The following is a 22,240-nucleotide window of genomic DNA, read 5'->3' as shown; positions in this document are numbered from 1 at the left end:
TAGTGTGCACAATTGATCTGATTCGAGCTATAGGTGAACATGGGGGACACGTCATTGCAAGGGAGGACAAGTCAATTGATTTATTTTATGTTCTGTTTTTACTACAGGGCAGAGGCACTGAAACAGATTCTCAGTGCAATAGTAGTAGTGGCAGGACTCTCTTCTGTCTTCATGATGTTTCGCAGTACTGAGGCTTATATGGATGCTGCGGGGACGGTGACGGGGCGGTGAATGGAATGGCAGTGGCGGTGACGGGGCGGTGAAAGGGGTGACGGGGCAGTGACGGGGTGGTGCAGAGGATGGTGGGCCGGGGACGGTGCAGTGACGGGGACAGATTTTTTCCCCGTGTCATTCTCTATTTTGAATGGCTACACTTCCATTAGCTCCTATATTGAGCCATACAGTGTAAAGATCACTCTGCTCAGGGGGCACATACCTGGACATTAGACTCATTTTCTCTATCTGTGAGCAAGAGATCCAGCATTGCCTCTTCTCTGGTGGGTTCCGTCACCATTTGCCTGAGAAGAGCACTTTCAAAGGCATCCACTATTTTATTTATTTTAGTATTTATTTACTGCTTATAGCCTAAGCAGTTTACATTCAGTTATTCAAGCATTTTCTCTATCTGAAATCTCCCAAAAGCACTTCATCTTTCATTCCCAGCCTTTTGATATCTATAACTAGATCTCTGTCCAGGTCTTCCATTTGTGTCAGAAGTCTGTAGATAACACTTCCATCTTCTCTCTTCAAGACGATCCATATCACTTCCTTCTTTCCCCAGCTGCTTTGACTTTCAGCTGCTTTTATGTTGTTTTCCACATATAGTGCTACTCTTTCACATATAATGATAGTGCTACTCCTTCACCATTTTGCCCCTCTATGTCCTTCAAAGACATTATATCCTAGTATGCCTGCATCCTATTCATGAGTGCCATTAAACAAAGTTGCTATGATGGCAACATGATCTAAAGTCTGCCTCTAACATTAGGGCTTACAGATCCTGCACTTTGTAGCTCAGACTGTGAACATTCATGCCAGTGACAGAGGCAGATCTCAGTTTTGTTTTTTTTGGGGGGGGGCTGAGCCCAAAGTGGTAGGTAGGACAAAATTTTACCCTGCCCACCAACTGCCCATATATTTGGGCTGGCTGGGTCCCCATGGCCTTACCAGCTGAAGCCTTACTCTAGCAATGTTTCTTTTTCTGACCCGCCACCCTGCCTGCCCTGCTTCCACCCCCCACACATACTCAGGTTTATGGACATCTCAGCATTAGCGCACACTAAATCACATAGCACCCCTTGATGAATTCCCATTTAATCTCTTTTATTGGTGAAACCAGATTTACACATATAGAACACAACTAGCACTTTTGACAACTGTATATTACACAGTTTAACACTGTCATTTTCTCATTAAAAAAAAAACTTGACTGTGGCAGCTGAATATTGACCTAGTTGTGTTTACAAGACAGAAACACATATCTGTTAGGTAGACAGAAGCACTAGCATATTCTTAAGATTTGAGGCATAACTTGATTTACAGTGGCATATATTTTACTGCTATTACTCCAAAACAAATAAAAACATTGTGCTGACTGAACAATTACTATACTGCATGTTTCTTCTTGCATTCTGAGAATGTAATAAGCGATGACCAGGCATGTGGTAAGCATTACTTGGCCATGTTTTATGAAGTAATTAATACCTGTTATTCATCTTACTTACTTAGGGCTCCTTTTACAAAGGTGCGCTAACGGTTTTAGTGCACACTTAGCGTGCACTAAAATGCCCCATGCGCTAGCTACTACTGCCTCCTTTTAAGCAGGCGGTAGTTTTTCGGCTAGCGCGCACTAAAACCGCTAGCGCACCTTCATAAAAGGAGCCCTTGTAACTTATATATGCCTATGCTAAATTTGAAATCAGCAGAACTCTCTATAGATTTACCTATTGGCTGTGACTTAGATTTTAGTTGTTTGATCTCTTCATCCTTTTCTTCAATGGCTTGACGTATTAATGCTTGGAATTCTCTCTCCTTTTGCACCAACTCTTCAAGCAATCTTAATAAAATAAAATACAAAGGCTTCAATATTTTTATTCCTTTAAAGGATTCTAGTGGAGATAAAGAACCACTCTATAGAAACAGAACATGCAAGCAGTGATGGACGTTTTTATTTTTATGTCTATATTAAACTGTTTTTTTCAATTCATGCTCAAGGCAATGTACAAAACCATCACTAATTTGAAGATGTAAGCACAGTTAATATATTAAAAAAGGTATCTGCTAAAATAAAAAATAGAAACTAAACATATACCAGCCATAAATAAAAAATCAAAAACAGAAGCATAATAATATAAGGATCTAATAACAATAAATGAATTCATGAATACATACTGGTATAAAATGGAATTCTACTGACATAAAAATATATAAAATGGGTAATGTTAAAACTTATAGAATTTAAGTTAAAAATTAAGACTTGGAGCATCCTCTAAACACCCATGTGTTAAAACACCTAAAAGCAAGATAATTATTTCCTAATGGCTTCTTTTACAAAGCTGCGCGGCAACAGCCCCGAAGCCCTTTAAATCTCTATGGGCTTCGGGGCCGTTAACACAGCTTAGCCACTAGCAAGGCTTTGTAGAAGAGGCCGTAAATGTAGTTCCTTCATGATTGTGTTGTTCCTTATCAGTGCAATGCAAGAAAATGCAACAGACAACATTTTGCTCATTCAAAATCCATAATATTCTTGAGTATTATAATCCACTTTAGGACTACTGTCAGAGGCAGAAATTCATATTTGATGAATACAAAATGCAGCTTGTGCCAACCTTAGGGCTTGTATTTTTGTCAACCAGTCTGTATTTTCCTATCTATAGGTCCCAAAGTCATGTAAAGTTTAAAAAATGAAATATATATAGTCAAACCTTGGTTTGCGAGTAACGCGGTTTGCGAGTGTTTTGCAAAACAAGCAAAACATTCTCGCAAATCTTTGAGCTGTGACTCGATTTGCAAGCACCCCCCCCAAAAAACTGGCATTGCTCCCCCCCCGCTCACGAACGCCTCCCCCATGCAAACCGGCACCCCCCAACCGAACAGCATGCAGCCTTACCCCCATCTGGCACTGGCTCGCAGCCCATAGTACATACCGGTGAAAGAAGTTCCTGCCTCTTGCCTGGGCCTTGAGCATCTGTGCATGCTCAAGGCCTTCTGATTCTCACTCTCTCCGAGGCCCAGGCAAGAGGCAGGAACTTCTTTCACCAGAATTGGCATGTCCTGCGTGCCGGTGCCAGATGGGGTAAGGCTGCATGCTGTTCAGGCGGGTGGTGCCAGTTTTCCCGGGGGGGGGGGGCGGGGCATGTGCGAGCAGGGGGGGAGCGATGCCGGTTCTCGGGGGGGGGGGGGGTTGAGAAGCTCCACTGGCCTCGGGCAGGGGGGATGGGAACATATCCCTTACTTCTTATGGGGAAACTTGCTTTGATATACGAGTAATTTGATTTACGAGCATGCTTCTGGAACAAATTATGCTCATAAACCAAGGTTCCACTGTACATCCAAATTCTCCAGACCTTAAAGGAATACTAACCCTATCTAAAGAACTACTTTCCGATTTGCTCACCTGCTTGGCCTCCATATCCCTAGGGCTGAGCTTTATTATATTTTCTATTAGCTATACAGAATTTTAAAAGATTGCTTAAACAGCATCTTTTTTGCCAGATGAAATATGGGGAATGAGACTATGGTGATAATAAGGAAGCAATGATGACAATAAGGTGCTGGTTGCCTATCTATTTTATTGTTTGTATTTTTGTTCTATGTTGTTTATAGTGTTTTGTATTGTTTGTTCATTTATTGTTGATTTTGTATGTAATTTTGCAACCCACCCTGGGCAAGGGCAAGATATAAATAAATAAATAAATAAACCAAACCTAACCAAATCTAATCAGAAAATCACTGTAAACATCCACTGACAGTTGAAATAAGTAACTTGATTATATCTGAAAATGAACAGTTTAAAAAAAACCCACCAACTTACTAGTGTGATGAATATGAGAAAGCTCTGTGGGCTACCAAAAGATTTCAAGCTTAAGCATACTACTAATTTTGTAAACCACTTTGACCTGCTTGTTCAGACTGGTTATTAAACATTAAAAATTAATACTAATATTGATTCTACAACACTTTGAGAATATCTTTTAAAAACTCGCTTTATTTTGGAGTGTCAACAGTAGCAAATTCCATGAGACACCTGATTAACACACTTATGAGATTGTTTGCAGCTACTATATCAAGTGGGCAAGATTGAAATGAATGTATTTAGAGGAATTGAAGAGCATTTCAGACTAGAGAATGATGCGGGGAAAAAATTGTCCCTATCCTGCTCCGCCCCTGTGTACTCTCTCTAAGTCTCTGCCCTGTCCCCACGTACTCTGTCCCATCCCCGCCCCATCCCCATGGACTCTGTCTGATCCTATCCACACAAGTTTTGAATAGCTATTTTATATTGAAATCATTTGATTAAAGTATTAAAAGGAAAAGTATGCTGTACAACTGTCATTTTATAACTCACAAATACAGAAAAAGGATCAACAAAACCCATCTCCCCTCACAATATCCCCTCCACTATCAGGAAAACTGAATGCTACATAGAAAATTCATCCTGAAAGAATAACTCGGTCACACACACAGAACATAAATGCCAAATACATAATAACTGACCAAAAATGATAAATATAAATTAAATCAAAATTCCAAGAAGCTATACCTTCCATATAGTACAAGACCAAAGAAATGAAAAGATTAATTTCCTCCTATACTGTGCAAAATATAAAGATCACACATGCCAAGGATGGTGTTAGGCCAAGGAATGCAAATAGAACGATTGCCCCCTGGCTAGAGAAAGCCTTAAGCCTACTGGAAGTTGAAGATGACAGGCTAGTTGAGGGCTTTGGGGTCCCCTCCCAAATTTCTGCCCTAGGCCCTAACCATGTCTAACACCAGTAGGATAAACATTTCAGTTCATATATATTCTAATCACAAAACAGAAAATAAAATTATTTTTCTATCTTTTGTTGTCTGGTCATTATTCAAATCATGTTGGTCCCAGGCTCTGGTTTCTGCTTGTCTTCTGATAAGTCGTTTGCCTGGGTCTCCTGACCATTTGACGTTTTCTTCTTTCTCCATGCTCACCATTTTCCATTTCTGTCCTCCCCTTCCCTCCCCAGAGGTCTGGCATGTTTCCTTTTTTTCATCTTCATGCCTGCAGTCCTGCATTTCGCTAATGACCACTCGCCCCCTGAGCAATCCTCCAGTGACCCCTCTGCGGGCATGCTTCCCCCTTCTCTCCACCATCATCCAGCGTCTCCTGGTCTCACTTTAAAAACTAATTATGGCCTGCAGAGAATTGCCAGTGCACTTTTCCTCAGTCGCAGCCTGCCCCAGACCAAAATAGGATATTAGGTTAGAAGAAGGGTGGGACCGCAACAGAGGGAAAGCGCACCAGCGATCCTCCACAGGCTGTAATTAGTTTTAGATTCAAACAGTTTTTATTGATGCAAATATCATCAAATACAATAAATACAGCATTAAAAGACATCAATATGCAATAATTATTAATAAACATAATAAAAGACAAATTCCAATATCAATAAACCCCCAATTATCTATATTATTTTGAACCTTTACCATCCCTCTCCATACCCACCCCTACCTGCCCAATAGTACTCTCTACCCCTACCCACCCAACAGTACTCTCTACCCAGTGATATTCTCATAAATAAAGAAATCTAACTTAAAATCTCAGGTGGTGAAAAGGTTTGTCTCCATGCCAGCGGTGAACAGATATAAATTTTACTGCAGTCACCCGCTGTTAGCCACGGGAAAGGGTCTCCGTGTCATTCTCTATTTCAGACAAATGTTTGGGGGCTGGAATGGAGAACTTTGGGGGCCATGAATTAGAGACCACTGTTTTAAGAAACTCACTATACATGCAGAAATAAAGATAAGACAGAACAAAAGATGGAAGATTTTTGTAGGTGTACCTGTTTGTTTCTATTTTCAACCTGCCAAGCTGCATGTTAAGAGATCTATGGGCAGTCTGAGAGTCGTGCGACAGAGTTGAACTCATAGTGCTCACTCCAGAAGTGTGCACTGCATCTTCAGTGAGTGTCACTGGCTGCTGACAACTGTGATCTTGAGCTCGATCCTCATGATCTTCCTCCATTTCAATGTCATCCTGCTCTGCTGGATCACTCTCAGATGCAAGGCTGAAATGGGGTCTCAGTTCTGAGCAAAAAGTACAAAGTGAATCATAATAGGCAAGACTTTCAATTTTGTTATTCCACTCAAAATAACTAGACCAGTGCTTCCCAAACCTGTTCTCATGGACTCTTAAGGCCAAATTCTATAAACGGCATCCCGAGTGTAGGCGGTGATAGCGTCCTACCACTGTCTAACCGGCCAATCGGGACGCATGTTTTTTTTAAAAAAAAAAACAAAAAACACCCCATGGCAGATCACCTACACTGTACACTTTTTTTTTTTGCAAGCCTAGGGAGACACGTAGGGCCGCTTAAGCTCACCCAAGGCTAGGCATGGTTTTGCCCGGAAGTGGCCTTAGGCAAGCTTAGGTGGTCCTAGGCATCTCCCTAGGGCCGCAATAGGCGTCTGAAATGTAAGCCAGCAAAATGCTGGTCTACATTTCAAATAGATGCAGCTGCTAAGCCAATCACAGCAAGGGAATAATATCCCTGCCGCAATCAATTCAGTGGCCGCAGCAGCAGGGACTCCCCCCCCCTCCAGCAAAGTCGGCCGACAGGAGGGATGCCCACTCCCACCTGCCGAATCCCTGAAGCCCCCCCTTGAATGTCTGCAGCAGGAGGAGTGCCCAACTCCTGCCACAACAGCGAACTCTCCCAACACAGTTCGTGTTAGAAGTACCCAATTTCTCCTGCCATCACATCCCAAGGCATCCCCTAGCAGGAGGGATGCCCACTCCACCCTGCCTCTGGCCCCATCATCCCCCGAATCCCACCAAACACTGCCATACTCCACCCCTGATACTCTCGGATACCCCAAGATCCACCTGGCATTCTCCAACTCCACCTGGACACCCCCAAGATCCCCCTGCCACTCTCTGAATCCACACGGACAACTCCCCAACACCCCCTAAGATCCCCCCGCCACTCCGACTCCACCTTGATACCCCCAAGAGCCACCTGCCACTCCCCGACTCAACCTGGAAACCCCCAAGATCCCTCTGCCACTCTCTGAGTCCACACGGACAACTCCCAGACACTACCAAGATCCCCCTGCCACCTCCCAAATGCCCACCGTACTTTTATTTGATGTCCAGTAAGAGGGATGCTCAAACTCTCCTGCCGGCAGGCCTGCCACTGCAAAATGGCGGGTCTTTCACTTTGGAGGGGCCTAAGGCTTTGATTGGCCAGATACCTAATGCCCCTCTTTAGGTATCTGGCCAACCAGAGTCTTAGACCACTCCCAGTGTATCCCAGAATGCACTGGGAAAGATGCCTAAGACACCAGTTGGCCCAGGTGCCTAAGGCCCCCTCCTATGGGAGGGACTTTAGGCATCTGAGCCAATCAGAGCCTTAGGCCCTTCCCCGGTGCATCTTAGAATGCACTGGAAAGGGGAAGGCCTGCCATTTTGCAGTGGTGGGCCTGCTGGCAGAAGGGTGCCGGCCATCAGAAAAAGGTGCAGGGGGCGTTCGGGGGGGGGGGGTTCGGGGTGGCAGAGGGATCTTGGGGGTGGCAGGGTGTAGTCGGGAGTGGCAGGGGGATCTTGAGGGTGTAGGGAAATTATCTGGGTGGAGTCAGCACTTGTAGGCGGGGCTTGAGGCACCTGGGCCAATCAGCGGGCCTGCCGGATGGATGGTCTTGGGACCTGTCCATCCATCTCTCCAACTTTTTTTTAAGGTAAGGGGGAGTGTCAGAGGTGGAAGGTGGAGTCATGGGGTTGGCGGGGGGGTGTGTCTTGGGGGTCGGTGGGTGGGGGGTTCGGCAGGCCGATTGGGAGTTCGGAGGGCAGTCATGGGGGGGCTGCATCGGGGCAGGAGGGTTTGGGATCTTTCCTGCCCGTATCTTAGGGGGGGGTCGCAGGGCAGGAGGAGTTGGGCTCCCTCCTGCCCGTTTCCAGCACGGTTTTAGCAAAGGCAGATCATGTTTGACGAACTTGCTGCACTTCTTTGAGAGAATAAACAGACAGATAGACAAGGGCGACCCACTTGACATTGTATATGTGGATTTTCAGAAGGCGTTTGACAAGGTTTCACATGAACGACTACTTCAGAAAATTGCAAGCCATGGAATCAAAGGTGAAATACTCACGTGGATTAAAAACTGGCTGGATCATAGGAAACAGAGAGTGGGGGGGGGGGGGGTAAATAGACAATACTCGGACTGGAAGAGCGTCACTAGTGGGGTGTTGCAGGGCTCGGTGCTTGGACCCGTGCTCTTCAACATCTTTATAAATGATCTAGACATTGGTACGACGAGTGAGGTGATTAAATTTGCAGACGATACAAAGACCTATATTGGATCTCAGAGCTCTCAACAAATTTCTGGTCAAAGAGAAATTCAGAATGCTATCCCTAGCAACGTTGCATCCTCTACTGAATCACAACGATTAGCTATGCTCTCTAGACCTGAAAGAGGCCTATACTCACATTCCAATTCATCCAAATTCCAGGAAGTACCTCAGTTTTCGAGTGGCGCAACACCACTACCAATGCACGGTTCTATCCTTCGTTCTCGATTCCTGTCCCAGGGTCTTTACCAAGTGCCTGGTAGTAGTGGCAGAGGCCTTGAGATCTTAGGACCTTCAGGTCTTTCCCTGTCTGGACGACTGGCTCATCAAGGATCTCTCTTCTCTAGCTGTGCTTTCAGCGACACACCAGACAGTGTCTTTTCTTCAGAATTTGGGATTCAAAATCGACTTCCCCCAAATCTCAACTTCAACCGTCTCAGCAGCTCCAATTCATTGCAGCCCTCAAACTCAAACTCAAACTCAGGGTATTTCTTCCGCAACAACGTCAAGATGCCCTTGTTCATCTTTGTCGTCAGGTTGCCCAGACCCAGTCTCTGTCAGCAAGACACATGATGGCTCTCCTGGGGCAGATGGCTTCCACAGTCCATGTCATGCCATTTGCGAGACTTCATACTTGGCTTTACAAAAAGTAAATCATGCCAAACGAAACTGATTGAATTTTTTGATTGGGTGACCAGAAAGCTGGATTGAGGACATATGCTAGATGTAATTTACTTAGATTTCAGCAAAGCTTTTGATACAGTTCCTCATAGGAGACTGTTGAACAAACTTGAAGGGCTGAAGTTAGGACCCAATGTGGTGAACTGGGTTAGAAACTGGCTGTTGGACAGACGCCAGAGGGTGGTGGTTAATGGAAATCGCTCGGAGGAAGGAAAGGTGAGTAGTCGAGTCCCTCAGGGTTCGGTGCTGGGGCCAATCATGTTCAATAAGTTTGTGAGTGACATTGCCGAAGGGTTAGAAGGAAAAGTGTGCCTTTTTACAGATGATACCAAGATTTGTAACAGAGTAGACACCGAAGAGGGAGTGGAAAATATGAAAAAGGATCTGTAAAAGTTAGAGGAATGGTCTAGTGCCTGGCAACTAAAATTCAATGCAAAGAAATGCAGAGTAATGCATTTGGGGATTAATAATCAGAAGGAACCGTATATGCTGGGAGGTGAGAAGCTGATATGCACGGACTGGGAGAGGGAAGATCTAAAGGCGAAAAAACAGTGTGTCAAGGCAGTGGCTGCTGCCAGAAGGATTCTGGGCTGTATAAAGAGAGGCGTATCCAGTAGAAGGAAGAAGGTGTTGATGCGCCTGTACAGGTCATTGGTAAGGCCCCACTTGGAGTATTGTGTTCAGTTTTGGAGACCGTATCTGGCAAAGGACGTAAGAAGACTTGAAGCGGTCTAGAGGAGGGTGACGAAAATGATAGAAGGCTTGAGCCAGAAGACGTATGAGGAGAGACTGGAAGCCCTGAATATGTATACCCTAGAGGAAAGGAGAGACAGGGGAGATATGATTCAGACGTTCAAATACTTGAAGGGTATTAATGTAGAACAAAATCTTTTCTAGAGAAAGAAAAATAGTAAAACCAGAGGACATAATTTGAGGCTGAGGGGTGGTAGATTCAAAGGCAATGTTAGGAAATTCTACTTTACGGAGAGGGTGGTGGATGCATGGAATGCGCTCCCGAGAGAGGTGGTGGAGAGTAAAACTGTGACTGAGTTCAAAAAAACGTGGGATGAACACAGATGATCTAGAATCAGAAAATAATATTAAAAATTGAATTAAGGCTAGTTCTGGGCAGAATTGCATGATCTGTGTCTGTATATGGCGTTTGACGGAGAATGGGCTGGGGAGGGCTTCAATGGCTGGGAGGGTGTAGATGGGCTGGAGTAGGTTTTAACGGAGATTTCAGCAGTTGGAACCCAAGCACAGTACCGGGTAGAGCTTTGGATTCTTCCCCAGAAGTAGCTAAGAAGAAAAAATTTAAAAAAATTAAATTGAATAAGGTTGGGCAGACTAGATGGACCATTCGGGTCTTTATCTGCCGTCATCTACTATGTTACTATGTTAATCCCTCAATGGACTCTGGCTTCTCAGTGGTCACAGGCTTTAGACCATCACTCTCAGCACATTGCAGTGACCTCATCTCTTTGACAGTCACTACAGTGGTGGATGCAATCTTATCAATCTTTCCAGAGGTTTGCTTTTCCAAATGCCTCCCCATCAGAAGGTTCTCATGACACACTCATCGACCTATGCTTGGGGAGCTCATCTGGAGGCCTACACACTCAAGGTCTATGGACCTCTAGAGACAAATGTCAGCCTAGAGGCCTATGGGAAATTATATCAATCTGACCCTGGCATGGGAAGGCAGATAGACCCTTCGTGCAGGGAGACTGTGTTAAGTATCCCTGATATGTGTTAAGTTTCCCTGATTGAATCATGACTAGCTAAAAGGTGTTAATGTCTGATTAAGAGGGTGCTTAGGACAATGGTGCACAGATCAAGCCAGAGACTTAATCCCATCACCATGCTTGCAGATGTCACACTCTCCTTTGTCAATTAAATTGACCATTGTCTCAAACAGTTTGCAAGTTCTAAACAGAAAGATACTGGGAGATACAATATTTTCTCTAGTCAGAATAAGATTCCAAGGTATAAAAGCCTGCTCTCTGCTCTATCAATATGTCTCTTTTTCTATCAAGCTATCAGGAGAGGGGTCTTGGCCCTCTCTCTCTCTTTCTATCTAGCTATCTCTTGGCTCTTGGCTTGGCACCCTGGTTCTCTCTTGAGCTCTCTCTATCTCTCTGTCTATCCTTCTCTTTATCTATGGAACACGAAACAAAACCCCATCCCCCTTTCTCTCTCTCTCTGCCTTTCCCTGAAACTTCACACTTCCTTCTGGACTCTGTAAGGAAGCAAGACTGCTTTGCTCTCTGCTTAAGTGTAATGCTCTCTGCTTAATTGTAATGCTTATAAATATTACTTTTCTGTAAGACTATTTCTATAATATATATTCTTTATGCAAACACCTCTGGCTATGCCTTCTTTATTCTACTTTCTGGTGAGTCATTGGTGAGGGAACTGAACCTGGGATCAGCGTTTGTCAGGACGCCTTTCACTTAACCCCTCCAACCTAACATTGTGGGGGTGCGACCATCCTTACATTTTATTAAACTGACAACCAATGCCATCATATAAATCTATTGGAACTCAGAGCAATTTTCAATGTTCTCAAAGCTTTTCAATTTCTCATACAAGATCAAGTTCTCCTTGTCCAGATGGACAATCAAGTAGCAATGTACTGTCTAAACAAGCAAGGAAGAACAGGATCTCTCCTTCTCTGTCAGGAGGCTCATAGATTTGGAATTGGGCAGCATCTTTCTCAAAGCCGTTTACATTCAGGGAGAAAAGAATTCTCTGGCAGACAAGCTCAGTTGCATTCTTCAACCACATGAATGGACTATGAATTCAGCCACTCTCCATTCCATTTTCTCCCAATGGGGGACCCCTCAATTAGATCTCTTTGTGTCTCCTCACAATCACAAACTACCCCGCTTCTGTTCCCGGTTCTGCTCACCTCATTGTCAGGAAGCAAACACTTTTCTACTGGATTGGACGAACAAGTTCCTTTATGTATTTCCACCTTTTCCTCTTGTTCTCGGGACACTTGCCAAGCCCAAGCAGGAGTCTGCCTACATGATTCTGATAGCTCCTTGGTAGCCTAGACAACCTTCTACTTCAACTCAGTACCAAGGAACCAATTCCTCCATAGCTTTTCCATCTCTTCTCATGCAGAGTCAAGGTTCTCTTTTACATCCCAGCCTCTATACCTGACAGCTTGGTTCCTCTCGGGCTGAGTTCTGCTGATCTACCCATCTCTCAGCCTGTTCGTCTAATTTTAGATGCTGCCAGAAAACCGTGCACTCAACAGTGTTATCATCAAACGTAGACAAGGTTTTCTTCATGGTGTCTTCTTAATCAGGAACAACCAAAATCTATCTCGGTTTCCTGAATTTTGGATTATCTTCTTCATTTGTCTGACTCTAGACTTAAATCTGCATCTATTAGAGTTCATCTCAGTGCAATCACAGCCTTTCATCAGTCAGTGGATGGTAAATCTCTCACTGCCCATCCTCTCATTTCCAGGTTCATGAAAGGACTTTTCAATGTCAAACCACCTCCAGTGGTATGGGACCTCAATGTGGTTCTTGATAAGTTGATGAAGCCTTCATTTGAACTAATGTCTACAGCTCATCTTAAATACCTTACTTGGAAAGTTATCTTCCTCATTTCTCTCACTTCTGCCTGAAGGGTGAGTGAACTTCAAGCGTTGGTGGCGGATCCACCATTCACAGTATTCCATCATGACAAAGTGATACTTTGCATTCATCCAAAGTTCTTACCAAAGGTGGTTACTGAATTTCATCTCAATCAGTCAATTTGCACATAGATCGTCTTCCCAACTTTTTGTCTCCTTTGATCCTAACAAGTTGGGGCATCCTGTTTCCAAGAGAACAATATCTAACTGGCTGCAACTGGAGAGTCGGGTCACAACCCATAAAGTTCAAGCAATGGCAGCTTCAGTTGCTTTTCTCCGTTCCACTCCTAAAGAGGAAATCTGCAAGGCTGTCACTTGATCCTTGGTTCATACATTCACCTGACATTATTGCCTGGAATCTTTTTCCAGACGGGATGGGCACTTCGGCCAAACAGTATTACAGAATTTATTTTCCTAATGAAAGGCCAACACCCCCTCCATCCCATTCTAGTTAACTTGGAGACCATCCACATGTGAGAATATGCTGCCTGCTTGCCCTGGGATAAAGCACAGTTACTTACCTAACAGGTATTATCCAGTGACAGCAGTCGGATATTCTCACAAGCCACCCACCTCCCCTGGTTGGCTTCTTAGCTGGCTATCTGAACTGAGGAGCCGCATGCCTACGTTGGGTGGGAAGGCACTCACACATGCGCAATGTGGTCACAAACTTTCTAAAGTTTTTAAAGTGGCGACATCACCCACATTTTAGAATATCTGCCTGCTGTCCCTGGATAACACCTGTTATGGTAAGTAACTGTGCTTCCATGTCTGTTGTCTGTGACCAACCGTAGATTGCTGTGTGTTCATAAAGGAATACTGGTGGCAGAATGGCTATGTCAAAGGAAATTGTGACTGCATAAATCTAATATCTTCTCTAATTTCAGAAAGCAAGAAAGGCTGTTAAATTATTAAAATAAAAACCTAGGTCATTATTATAAGCCAAAATAAAAATTGTGCATGAAATGATTAACCATCATATAAGATGATTTGATATGCAAAATATAGCTCATCAAGTTAAAATGGAAGAAAAAAAGACATCCACCCCAGGTTTGGCTAGCTTCAGTGATGCATTAGAATATCGCAGCTCACTAATATTAAATGATGGAGTAAATACATAATAATTGTGACTCACCTGGGATTAGAATAGTTATGGCAGTCTGCACTGCTTTTCGAATGATATTGTCTAATGCAAACATCCAATGGGGTTTGATATTATGGTTCCGTAGGACTTTGTTGACCTAAAATCAATGAAAACTATTGTTTAAATCTTTGTATTAATAAAAAGAGAATACATTCAGTTAATAGATTTATTCTCATTTACTTCCTTCTTGCATAAATAACTTGTTAATTTTTTACCTTCTCCCAAACACTTGAGTTGAGTATTCTAAAACCACAGCATACCCCCTCAAAGTACCCAAGTACTTAAGATCAGCCTCAATGCCCTGTCTCTAAATTGAAATTTTAATCTGGCTAGGAGGAGAGAGGTAGAGCTTTCTGATTTAGCTCATGCCTTTTTTCAAGGGTAGCCTAATGATTAATGAAGTGCACTGTGAATCTAGGGAATTGGGTTCAATTCCCATTGCAGCTCCTTGTGATTCTGAGCAAGTCACTTAGCCCTCCATTGCCCCGGATGCAAAAATCAACAACAAAACCCCCCCCACCTTAGACTGTGAGCTCACTAAAAATAGAGACAGTTCCTGCATATAATATGTAGAGCGCTGTGTATGTCCAGTAGCACTACAGAAATAAGTAGTAGTACATTCAGGTACACTAGGTATTCTCCTACCTTTGAGGGCTCTCAGTCTAAAGGGCCCTTTTACTAACTTGTATTAAGCTCTAAAGCAAGCATAACATGCTGAAAAACACTCAACACAGAATGCACTAAACTGCAGGGGTGTCCAACCTGCGGCCCTGTGAAGTATTTTGTGCGGCCCCGGTCGAGAGCGATGCAGTGTTTTCCTCTGCTGCCCCCGGGTGTTTACCATCTTGCCGGCTCCCTCCTCAGTCTTGCTGCAGTGTTTGCGCGGCCCCAAAAGATTGAACACCCCTGTACTAAAGCATTCTGTGGTAATTTCCAATTTGCACACTGTAATAAAATGATAATTCTTTTCTATGTATTTTTAGGAGGGGTGTGGCAGGGGTGGAGAGTGGGCATGGAAGCATTACTACGTGCTAAATGGTTTACATGTACTTAACGCAGAAGGGATCCCGTTTTAATTTTCAGTGGTCATGTGCTAATGCTTAAATTAAGTGCACAGCCAGAAAATGAAATAATAGAAAAGGGCATAGTATATGAGAAAGTTACTAGCACAGTTTAGTAAAGGGCCCCTAAGTTTGTACTAGAGGCAATGGAGGATAAAGTGACTTGCCAAAGATCACAAGGAGCTGCAATGGGATTTGAACTGGACTCTCTTGGGTTACTCATACTGTACTAAGGTACTTTTCACCCCAAGGATAGAAGTACAGTGAACCCTTGATTTAACGGAATGATTGGGGGAGGGGGTATCCCTTATAAGCGAGTGTCCGGAAAATCCAAATGCATGCTAAATGGACGCAAAACGACACAAGAAACTACGACAAAGACAATATATGTTGCAAAAGAATATTTTTATTTATAAAAAAAATCAAAATCACTGTATTGCAGCACACAATGAGTCAGGTCTGGCTGTTTATTCTCGTATTGGCCGAAAAAAAAGTTTCTAATGTCATTTGCCTTTTGGAACATTATTGTTTATTAATTGTAACTTCTCTGAAATTTCGGAAATGAGAATAATATTGTTGCAACTCAAGTTCTGACAACGAAACCAAGTTATCTAGATCAGTGTTCTTCAACCTTTTTACACCCGTGGACCGGCAGAAAAAAAAGAATTATTTTGTGGACCGGCAAACTACTAGGACTAAAATTTAAAAACCCCGTTTCCGCCCCATCTCCGCGAGTCGGTCCCCACAAATCATCTGATCCCATCCACACAAGCCTCAGTTATGATTTTATATTGAATGTATTTTATTAAAGTATAAAAAGAAACAATATTCTGTACAATTGTCATTTTACAAATACAAATAATTCAGAGCAGGATCAACAAAACCCCTGTCTCTCCTCCCCTTCACATATATCCCCTCTACTATCAAGAAAACTGAACAAGCCAAATTATTACAGAATGCTACACAGAAATATCATGCTAACAGAATACTGCAGTCACACATGACAGGAATAGTTTTAGGGGAGTGCAACTAGGGCAACTGCCCCCTGGTCAGAGAGCGCCCTAAGCCAGCTGGAAGCTAAAGAAGCACTGCCTGGGTTTTGCAGTCCCCAGTTATGTCTAACACCAGCTCTAGCAGGATATATATTTCAAATCTGATATATTCTAATCACAAAATAGAAATAAAATTATTTTTTTCTACCTTTTGTCGTCTCTAGTTTCTGCTTTCAATCTTCTTTTCACTCTCTTCCTTCCAGCGTCTGCCCTCTCTGTCTCTTCAATCCAGCATCTGCCCCTTCCATCCACTGTCTGTCCTCTCCCCCTTCCATATGGTATCTGTCTTCTTTCTATGCCCCTCTCCCCTTTCCATCCAGCTTGTGCCCCCTCTCTCCTTTTTACATGATTCATTCCAGTTAACACTGCTCTCTTCATTTTTATCTCTCCTACACCAGATCTATCATCGTTGTCCCTCTCTGCTTATTTTTCTGCTGACCCCTTCCTATTATCAATCTCTCTACTTTCTCATGCCTGTGTCTCCCCTTCCCCTACTCTAATCTATCTGCCAGCTGTTTCCTTCCTTTTTTCATTCTCCCTTCCCTCCTCCTCCTGTCCAGCAGTAATTCTCTTCCCTCCCCTTCCAGCAGCATCTCTCCTTCTCCCTCTCCAGTAGCAGCTGTCCCTTTTTTTCCTTGCCCAGCAGCTTCCCAGATTCCTTTCCCTCCTCCCCTCCCAGAAGCATCTCTCCTTCTCCCTCTCCAGTAGCATCTGTCCCTTTTTTTCCTTGCCCAGCAGCTTCCCAGATTCCTTTCCCTCCTCCCCTCCCAGAAGCATTTCTCCTTCTCCCTCTCCAGTAGCAGCTGTCCCTTTTTTTCCCTTGCCCAGCAGCTTCCCAGATTCATTTCCCTCCTCTCCTCCCAGCAGCATCTCTCCTTCTCCCTCTCCTAGCAGCTGTCCCCTTTTTCCCCCTGCCCAGCAGCTTCCCAGACCAATGTTCCCTCTAAGGATTGATGAGGTGTGTGCAAAAAAAAATATGGATGAGCGACAAGTTACATATTCCACAAATTTATGAGCAGGCACGGAGGACGCATTTTTAAACAAATGTAGTTTATCCTTGTACTCCTTATGTATTTTTAATCATCTATGGCTATGTTTGTATGTTTATTGTTCAAATGGTTTTATTTATTTCCCAAAATTTATTTTTGTTATACACATTGAAAATATTTGATATTGCATTTAAATCAAAATCTCAATAAACTTGAAACTTGAAACGAGTGCCCATGAGATTGTGGGAGGGTTAAATACTCAAAACTTAGAAGAATAACAATTTACTTAAAGTTTTTGCTTCGCCAGCTTTCTGGTATCTTTACATAATGCAGTGGCGTACCTAGCATATGTAACACCCGGGGCCCATCATTTTTTGGCACCCCCACCATCTGTCCGAAAAACATGATTTTTAGTAACAAGCCACACGTCACACATGAGTATCTAAGAAAAGGCAGCATCTTACATATTGCAGTGAACAGTACATCAATACACCCATTGTAAAACTAAACAAGCCAGACCAGCACAGATGAATCCTACACCGTCAATCCTAACAGAAAACTATGTCTTTCGAACACACAGAACACACCTTCGCCTATTATGGAATATGTAATCACAAACTAACCCCTCCCTCTTTTACAAAACTGTAGTGTGGATTTTAGCTACGGGAGGTAACAGCTCTGATGCTCATAGAATTCTGAGCATCAGAGCTGCTACCACCACGGCTGGTGCTAAAAAACGCTTCAGTTTTGTAAAAGGGGGGATAAAATAAAAATGCATAGACAAAGGTTAAATTGAACCAGCAAGAAGCTGGACTCTGCATACAATGCTTCACAGAAACAGTGACACATGTCTCCTAAAGCAATAAATAAATAGAAATTTTTTTTCTACCTTTGTCTTCTGTGGTTTCTGCTTTCCTCATCTTCTTGTAACTCTCTTCCTTCCATCCACTGTCTGCCGTCTCTCTTCCCCTATATGGCATCTTCTCTCCTTCTATGCCCCTTCCAGAAACTGTATGCCTCCCCCTTTCATCTCTCCTTTCACCCCCATTGGTCTGGCATCTCTCTCCTCTCCTTCCCTCTCCCACACCTCTCCTCTGCAATCCCTTTTTTCCCTCATTTCCCTTTTCAATTTATTTTCTGCATGTCTAGATTATGTTCTTACTACCCTCTCATCAATGTCCTTTTTTACTGTCTACCTAAAGCTTGCCACCTCTTTCCCTCACCCCTCCAGTGTTTCCCTAACTCAATCCTTTTCTCCCCATCATGTGCCCTCCTTTTATTTATCCCCTCCTTCCATCATGTACCCTCTTTCTCCAACCCTTCCATCTAGTACCTTCTCCTCTCTCTGTCCACTTCCATCCAGCATCTGCTCCCCTCTTTCTCTCCTCTCATTTCCTTCTGGCATTTGCTCCCTTATCTCTCCCATCTGCACTTCCATCCAGCATAGGCTCCCCACTACCATCCAATGTCTGCCCTTTCTCCCTCCATCCACCCCTCTTCAATCAGCATCTTCCCCCTTTCTTTCCCTCCAATATCCTTCCCCCTTATGTCTCTCCCCTTTCTCTGTACATCAATTCCATCAGCACCACCCTTCCATACCACCCTGCCCCTTTTCTTTCCCTCCACCACTCTTCCATTCCAGCAGTCCTGCTCCTTTCTCTCCCTTCATGCAGCAAGGTCCCGCGATGATTGTAGCTGCCTGCTGCCAATCCACCCCACTCCGACGTACTTGCTCTAGAGCAGACTCAGCAGCCGCATGCTGGAAGGGCCCGCGATAACTTGTCTGCTGGCTCTGCTCTGGAAGAAGTAAGTTACATTGGAGGGGGTGGACCCGGCAGACGCAGGGAGTTGCGGCAATGTCCCGCAATGACTGCGTCTGCCGAGTCCACCCCCTCCGACGTAACTTACTTCTTCCAGAGCAGAGCCAGCAGACGAGTCATCGCGGGACCTTCCTGCACCTCAGTGCGGATGCTGACTCTGCTGAAGAGAAAGTAAGTCAGTGGTAACGTGACCATTTATTTTTTTCATCAAAAGGGGACATCTATTAATTGACTGTGTATCCTTTCTTTCTTTCTGCACTCAGGCCCAACAATTGTCCCATTCTATTCCCTCCCTCCTTCCTTCCCATGTCCTTAGTGCCCCCAGTGCCTCCTTCCCGTGTCCATAGTGCCCCCAGTGCCTCCTTCCCGTGTCCATAGTGCCCCCAGTGCCTCCTTCCTGTGTCCTTTGTGCCCCCAGTGCCTCCTTCTTATGTCCCCCCACTGTCTTCCAGATTTTGCCCACCCCCAAAGCCAGCCAGCTCTGCCACCTCTCCATTTTTTCTCTGTCACCACCCCATCCCCTATGCTCTGGCATCTCTCTCTTCTCCTTTCTTTCCTTTGCACCCCATAGTCTGGTATCTTCCCTTCCCTGATTCTCTGGCATCTATCTCCTTTCCTTTTCTTCCATCTTTCGCTCCCCCTCCATGCTCTCACATCTCCCCCTTCCTTTTCCCTTAGTCTGGCATACCTTCCTCCTTCCCTCCAAGCCCTGGCATCTCCTTTCATTCCCTCCCTCATCTTCCTTCTCCCTCCAGCTGGGTATCGCAACACTCCCCCTGCAGCTCTGGACTTCCCCACACCTGCTCTCCCAAAATTGCCATGCTTCGGTTCCTCTTTTTCCTTCCTCCCTCCCCCCGCGGGACCCTGCGGCACCATCAGCTCTTACTCTCTCTAACGCCGGCCCTGCAGCTCCGGACTCCCCCCCTCTCCCCCCGGATCGCTATTATTTTAAATGTTATAGCGGCGGCGCTGTATCCATCAGTGGAGACGTCTAACCTCGGCCTGCCCCGGAACTCTTACTGCAGCAGCCGCCCGTCTAGGCAGGAACAGGAAGTCACTGTTGCAGTAAGAGTTCCGGGGCAGGCCGAGGTTAGACGTCTCCACTGATGGATACAGCGTCGCCGCTATAACATTTAAAATAATAGCGATCCGAAGGGGGGGCAGGTGTGGGGAAGTCCGGAGCTGCAGGGCCGGCGTTACACCAATGAGAACAAGGGGCGGACCGCCCCCCACTTAATACGCCACTGATTGCGGGGATCATGAAAGGAGCCGCCGCTGCTGCATCTTAGGCGATCAGGGCAGACCGCCACCGCCGCCGCTTCCTCTCACCTCCGCTCGAGTGAGCTACACCAGAAGAAGCATGAGCGACGCCACTGAAAATAGTGAGCGATCGCTCATGCGCTCACCTTAGAGGGAACACTGACTCTGATAGTGGTTTTCTCCCCTCCCAGCAGCTCTTCTTACTTCCCAGTGCAGCGATTCACGAAGGCAGCCTCGGATCCTTTGTTGGGTCGCGCCGCCTCTGAGGAAAGAGGAAGTTGCATCATCAGAGGCAGCCGCGACTCAGCAAAAGCCCCGAGGCTGCCTTCGTGAATCGCTGCGCTGGGAAGTAAAGGAGAGCTGCAGAGAGGGGAGAAAGCCACTGTCGGAGGCTCCCCAAGATCTCTCCGGCCCAGCGCACGCTTCACATGTTGATCTTGCCGGCCCTGCGCGGACCGGCAGGAAGTTGAAGTGAGTCAATCTTGCCGGCCCTGTGCGGACCGGCAAAAATTTCCTGCGGACCAGCAACGGTCCGCGGACCGGCGGTTGAAGAACTGTGATCTAGATCACTGCTCTTCAACCTTTTTACACCTATGGACCAGCAGAAATAAAATAATTATTTTGTGGACCGGCAAACTACTAAGACTGAAATAAAAACCCCCATCTCCGCAAACCATTTGATCCCATCCACACAAGCCTCAAATAGTTATGATTTTATATTGAATGTATTTTATTAAAGTATAAAAAGAAACAATATTCTGTACAATTGTCATTTTATAAATACAAACAATACAGGGCAAGGATCAACAAAACCCCTGTCTCCCCTCTCCTTCACATGTATCCCCTCTACTATCAAGAAAATCGAATAAGCCAAATTATTACAGAATGGTACACAGAAATATCAAGCTAATATAATAATGCAGTCACACATGACAGGAATAGTGTTAGGGAAGTGCAACTAGGGCAACTGCCCCCTGGTCAGAAAGAGCCCTTTAGGTGGCTTAGAAGCCAGCTGGAAAAACACTGACTGGGCTTTGCAGTCCCCAGTTATGTCGAACACCAGCTCTAGCAGGTTACGTATTTCAAATCTGATATATTCTAATCACAAAATAGAAATAAAATTATTTTTTTCTACCTTTTGTCATTTCTGGTGTCTGCTTTCATCATCTTTTCACTCTCTTCCTTCCAGCATCTGCCCTCTCTCTTCAATCCAGCATCTGCCCCTTCCATCCAGTGTCTGCCCTCTCCCCCTTCCATATGGTATCTGCCTCTCCCCTTTCCATCCAGCTCCCTATTTCCATTTTACATGATTCATTCCAGCTTCACTGCTCTCTTCATCATTGCTCTCCTACACCAGATCTAGCATCTTTGTCCCTCTCTCCTTATTTCTCTGCTGACCCCCTTCCCAGCATCAATCTCTCTTTTCTTTCTTATTCCTCTGTCTCTCCCCTTTTCCTCATCTGATCTCTCCATTCCATTCTGACACCTTCCCCTCCTCTAATTTCCCTGCCAGCTGTTTCCTTCCTATTTTCCTCCTCCCCTGTCCAGCAGTATCCTTTCTCCCTTTCCTCCTCCCCTTATCCAATAGTAACTTTCTTCCTTTCCCTTTCCCTCCCGTGCTTTTCAACATCTTTATAAATGATCTGTACATAGGTATGAGCGAGGTGATTACATTTGTGGACAATACGAAGTTATTCAGAGTAGTGAAGATGCAGGAGGATTGCAAAGATCTGCAACGTGACATAATTAGCTCGAGGATTGGGCATCGACATGGCAGATGAGGTTCAATGTGGACAAGTGTAAAGTGATGCATGTAGGTAACAAAAATCTCACGCACAAATAGAGGATGCCTGGGGCGGTACTTGGAGAGACCTCCCAGGAAAGGAACTTAGAATTTCAGATCGACAAGTCAATGAAGCCGTCCACGCAATGCGCAGTGGCGGCGAAAAGGGAGAATAGAATACTAGGAATGATAAAGAAGGGGATCATAAACAGATCGCAGAAGGTTATCATGCTGCTGTACCGGGCTATGGTGCGCC

At 44.7% G+C, this 22,240-nt stretch overlaps 1 protein-coding gene across 3 annotated transcripts in view; it reads right to left on the bottom strand.

The window, feature by feature from the left end:
• The window catches only part of MAP3K5 (mitogen-activated protein kinase kinase kinase 5), a 418,652-nt gene that overhangs the window by 16,034 nt on the left and 380,378 nt on the right, over positions 1–22,240 (bottom strand). For all 3 annotated transcript variants that reach the window (XM_033937504.1, XM_033937503.1, XM_033937502.1), the window contains 3 exons: positions 14,011–14,116; positions 6,039–6,282; positions 1,944–2,056 (listed from right to left, as the gene is read on the bottom strand). In XM_033937504.1, the coding sequence (XP_033793395.1) occupies positions 1,944–2,056; positions 6,039–6,282; positions 14,011–14,116 (463 nt within the window). The remainder of the gene's footprint in view (positions 1–1,943; positions 2,057–6,038; positions 6,283–14,010; positions 14,117–22,240) is intronic.

The sequence above is a fragment of the Geotrypetes seraphini genome, chromosome 3 (genome assembly GCF_902459505.1).
Source record: "Geotrypetes seraphini chromosome 3, aGeoSer1.1, whole genome shotgun sequence".
Taxonomy (NCBI): Eukaryota; Metazoa; Chordata; class Amphibia; order Gymnophiona; family Dermophiidae; genus Geotrypetes; species Geotrypetes seraphini.
The sequence above is the reverse complement of the archived record's forward strand: the minus strand, read 5'-3'. Positions and strand labels throughout refer to the sequence as shown.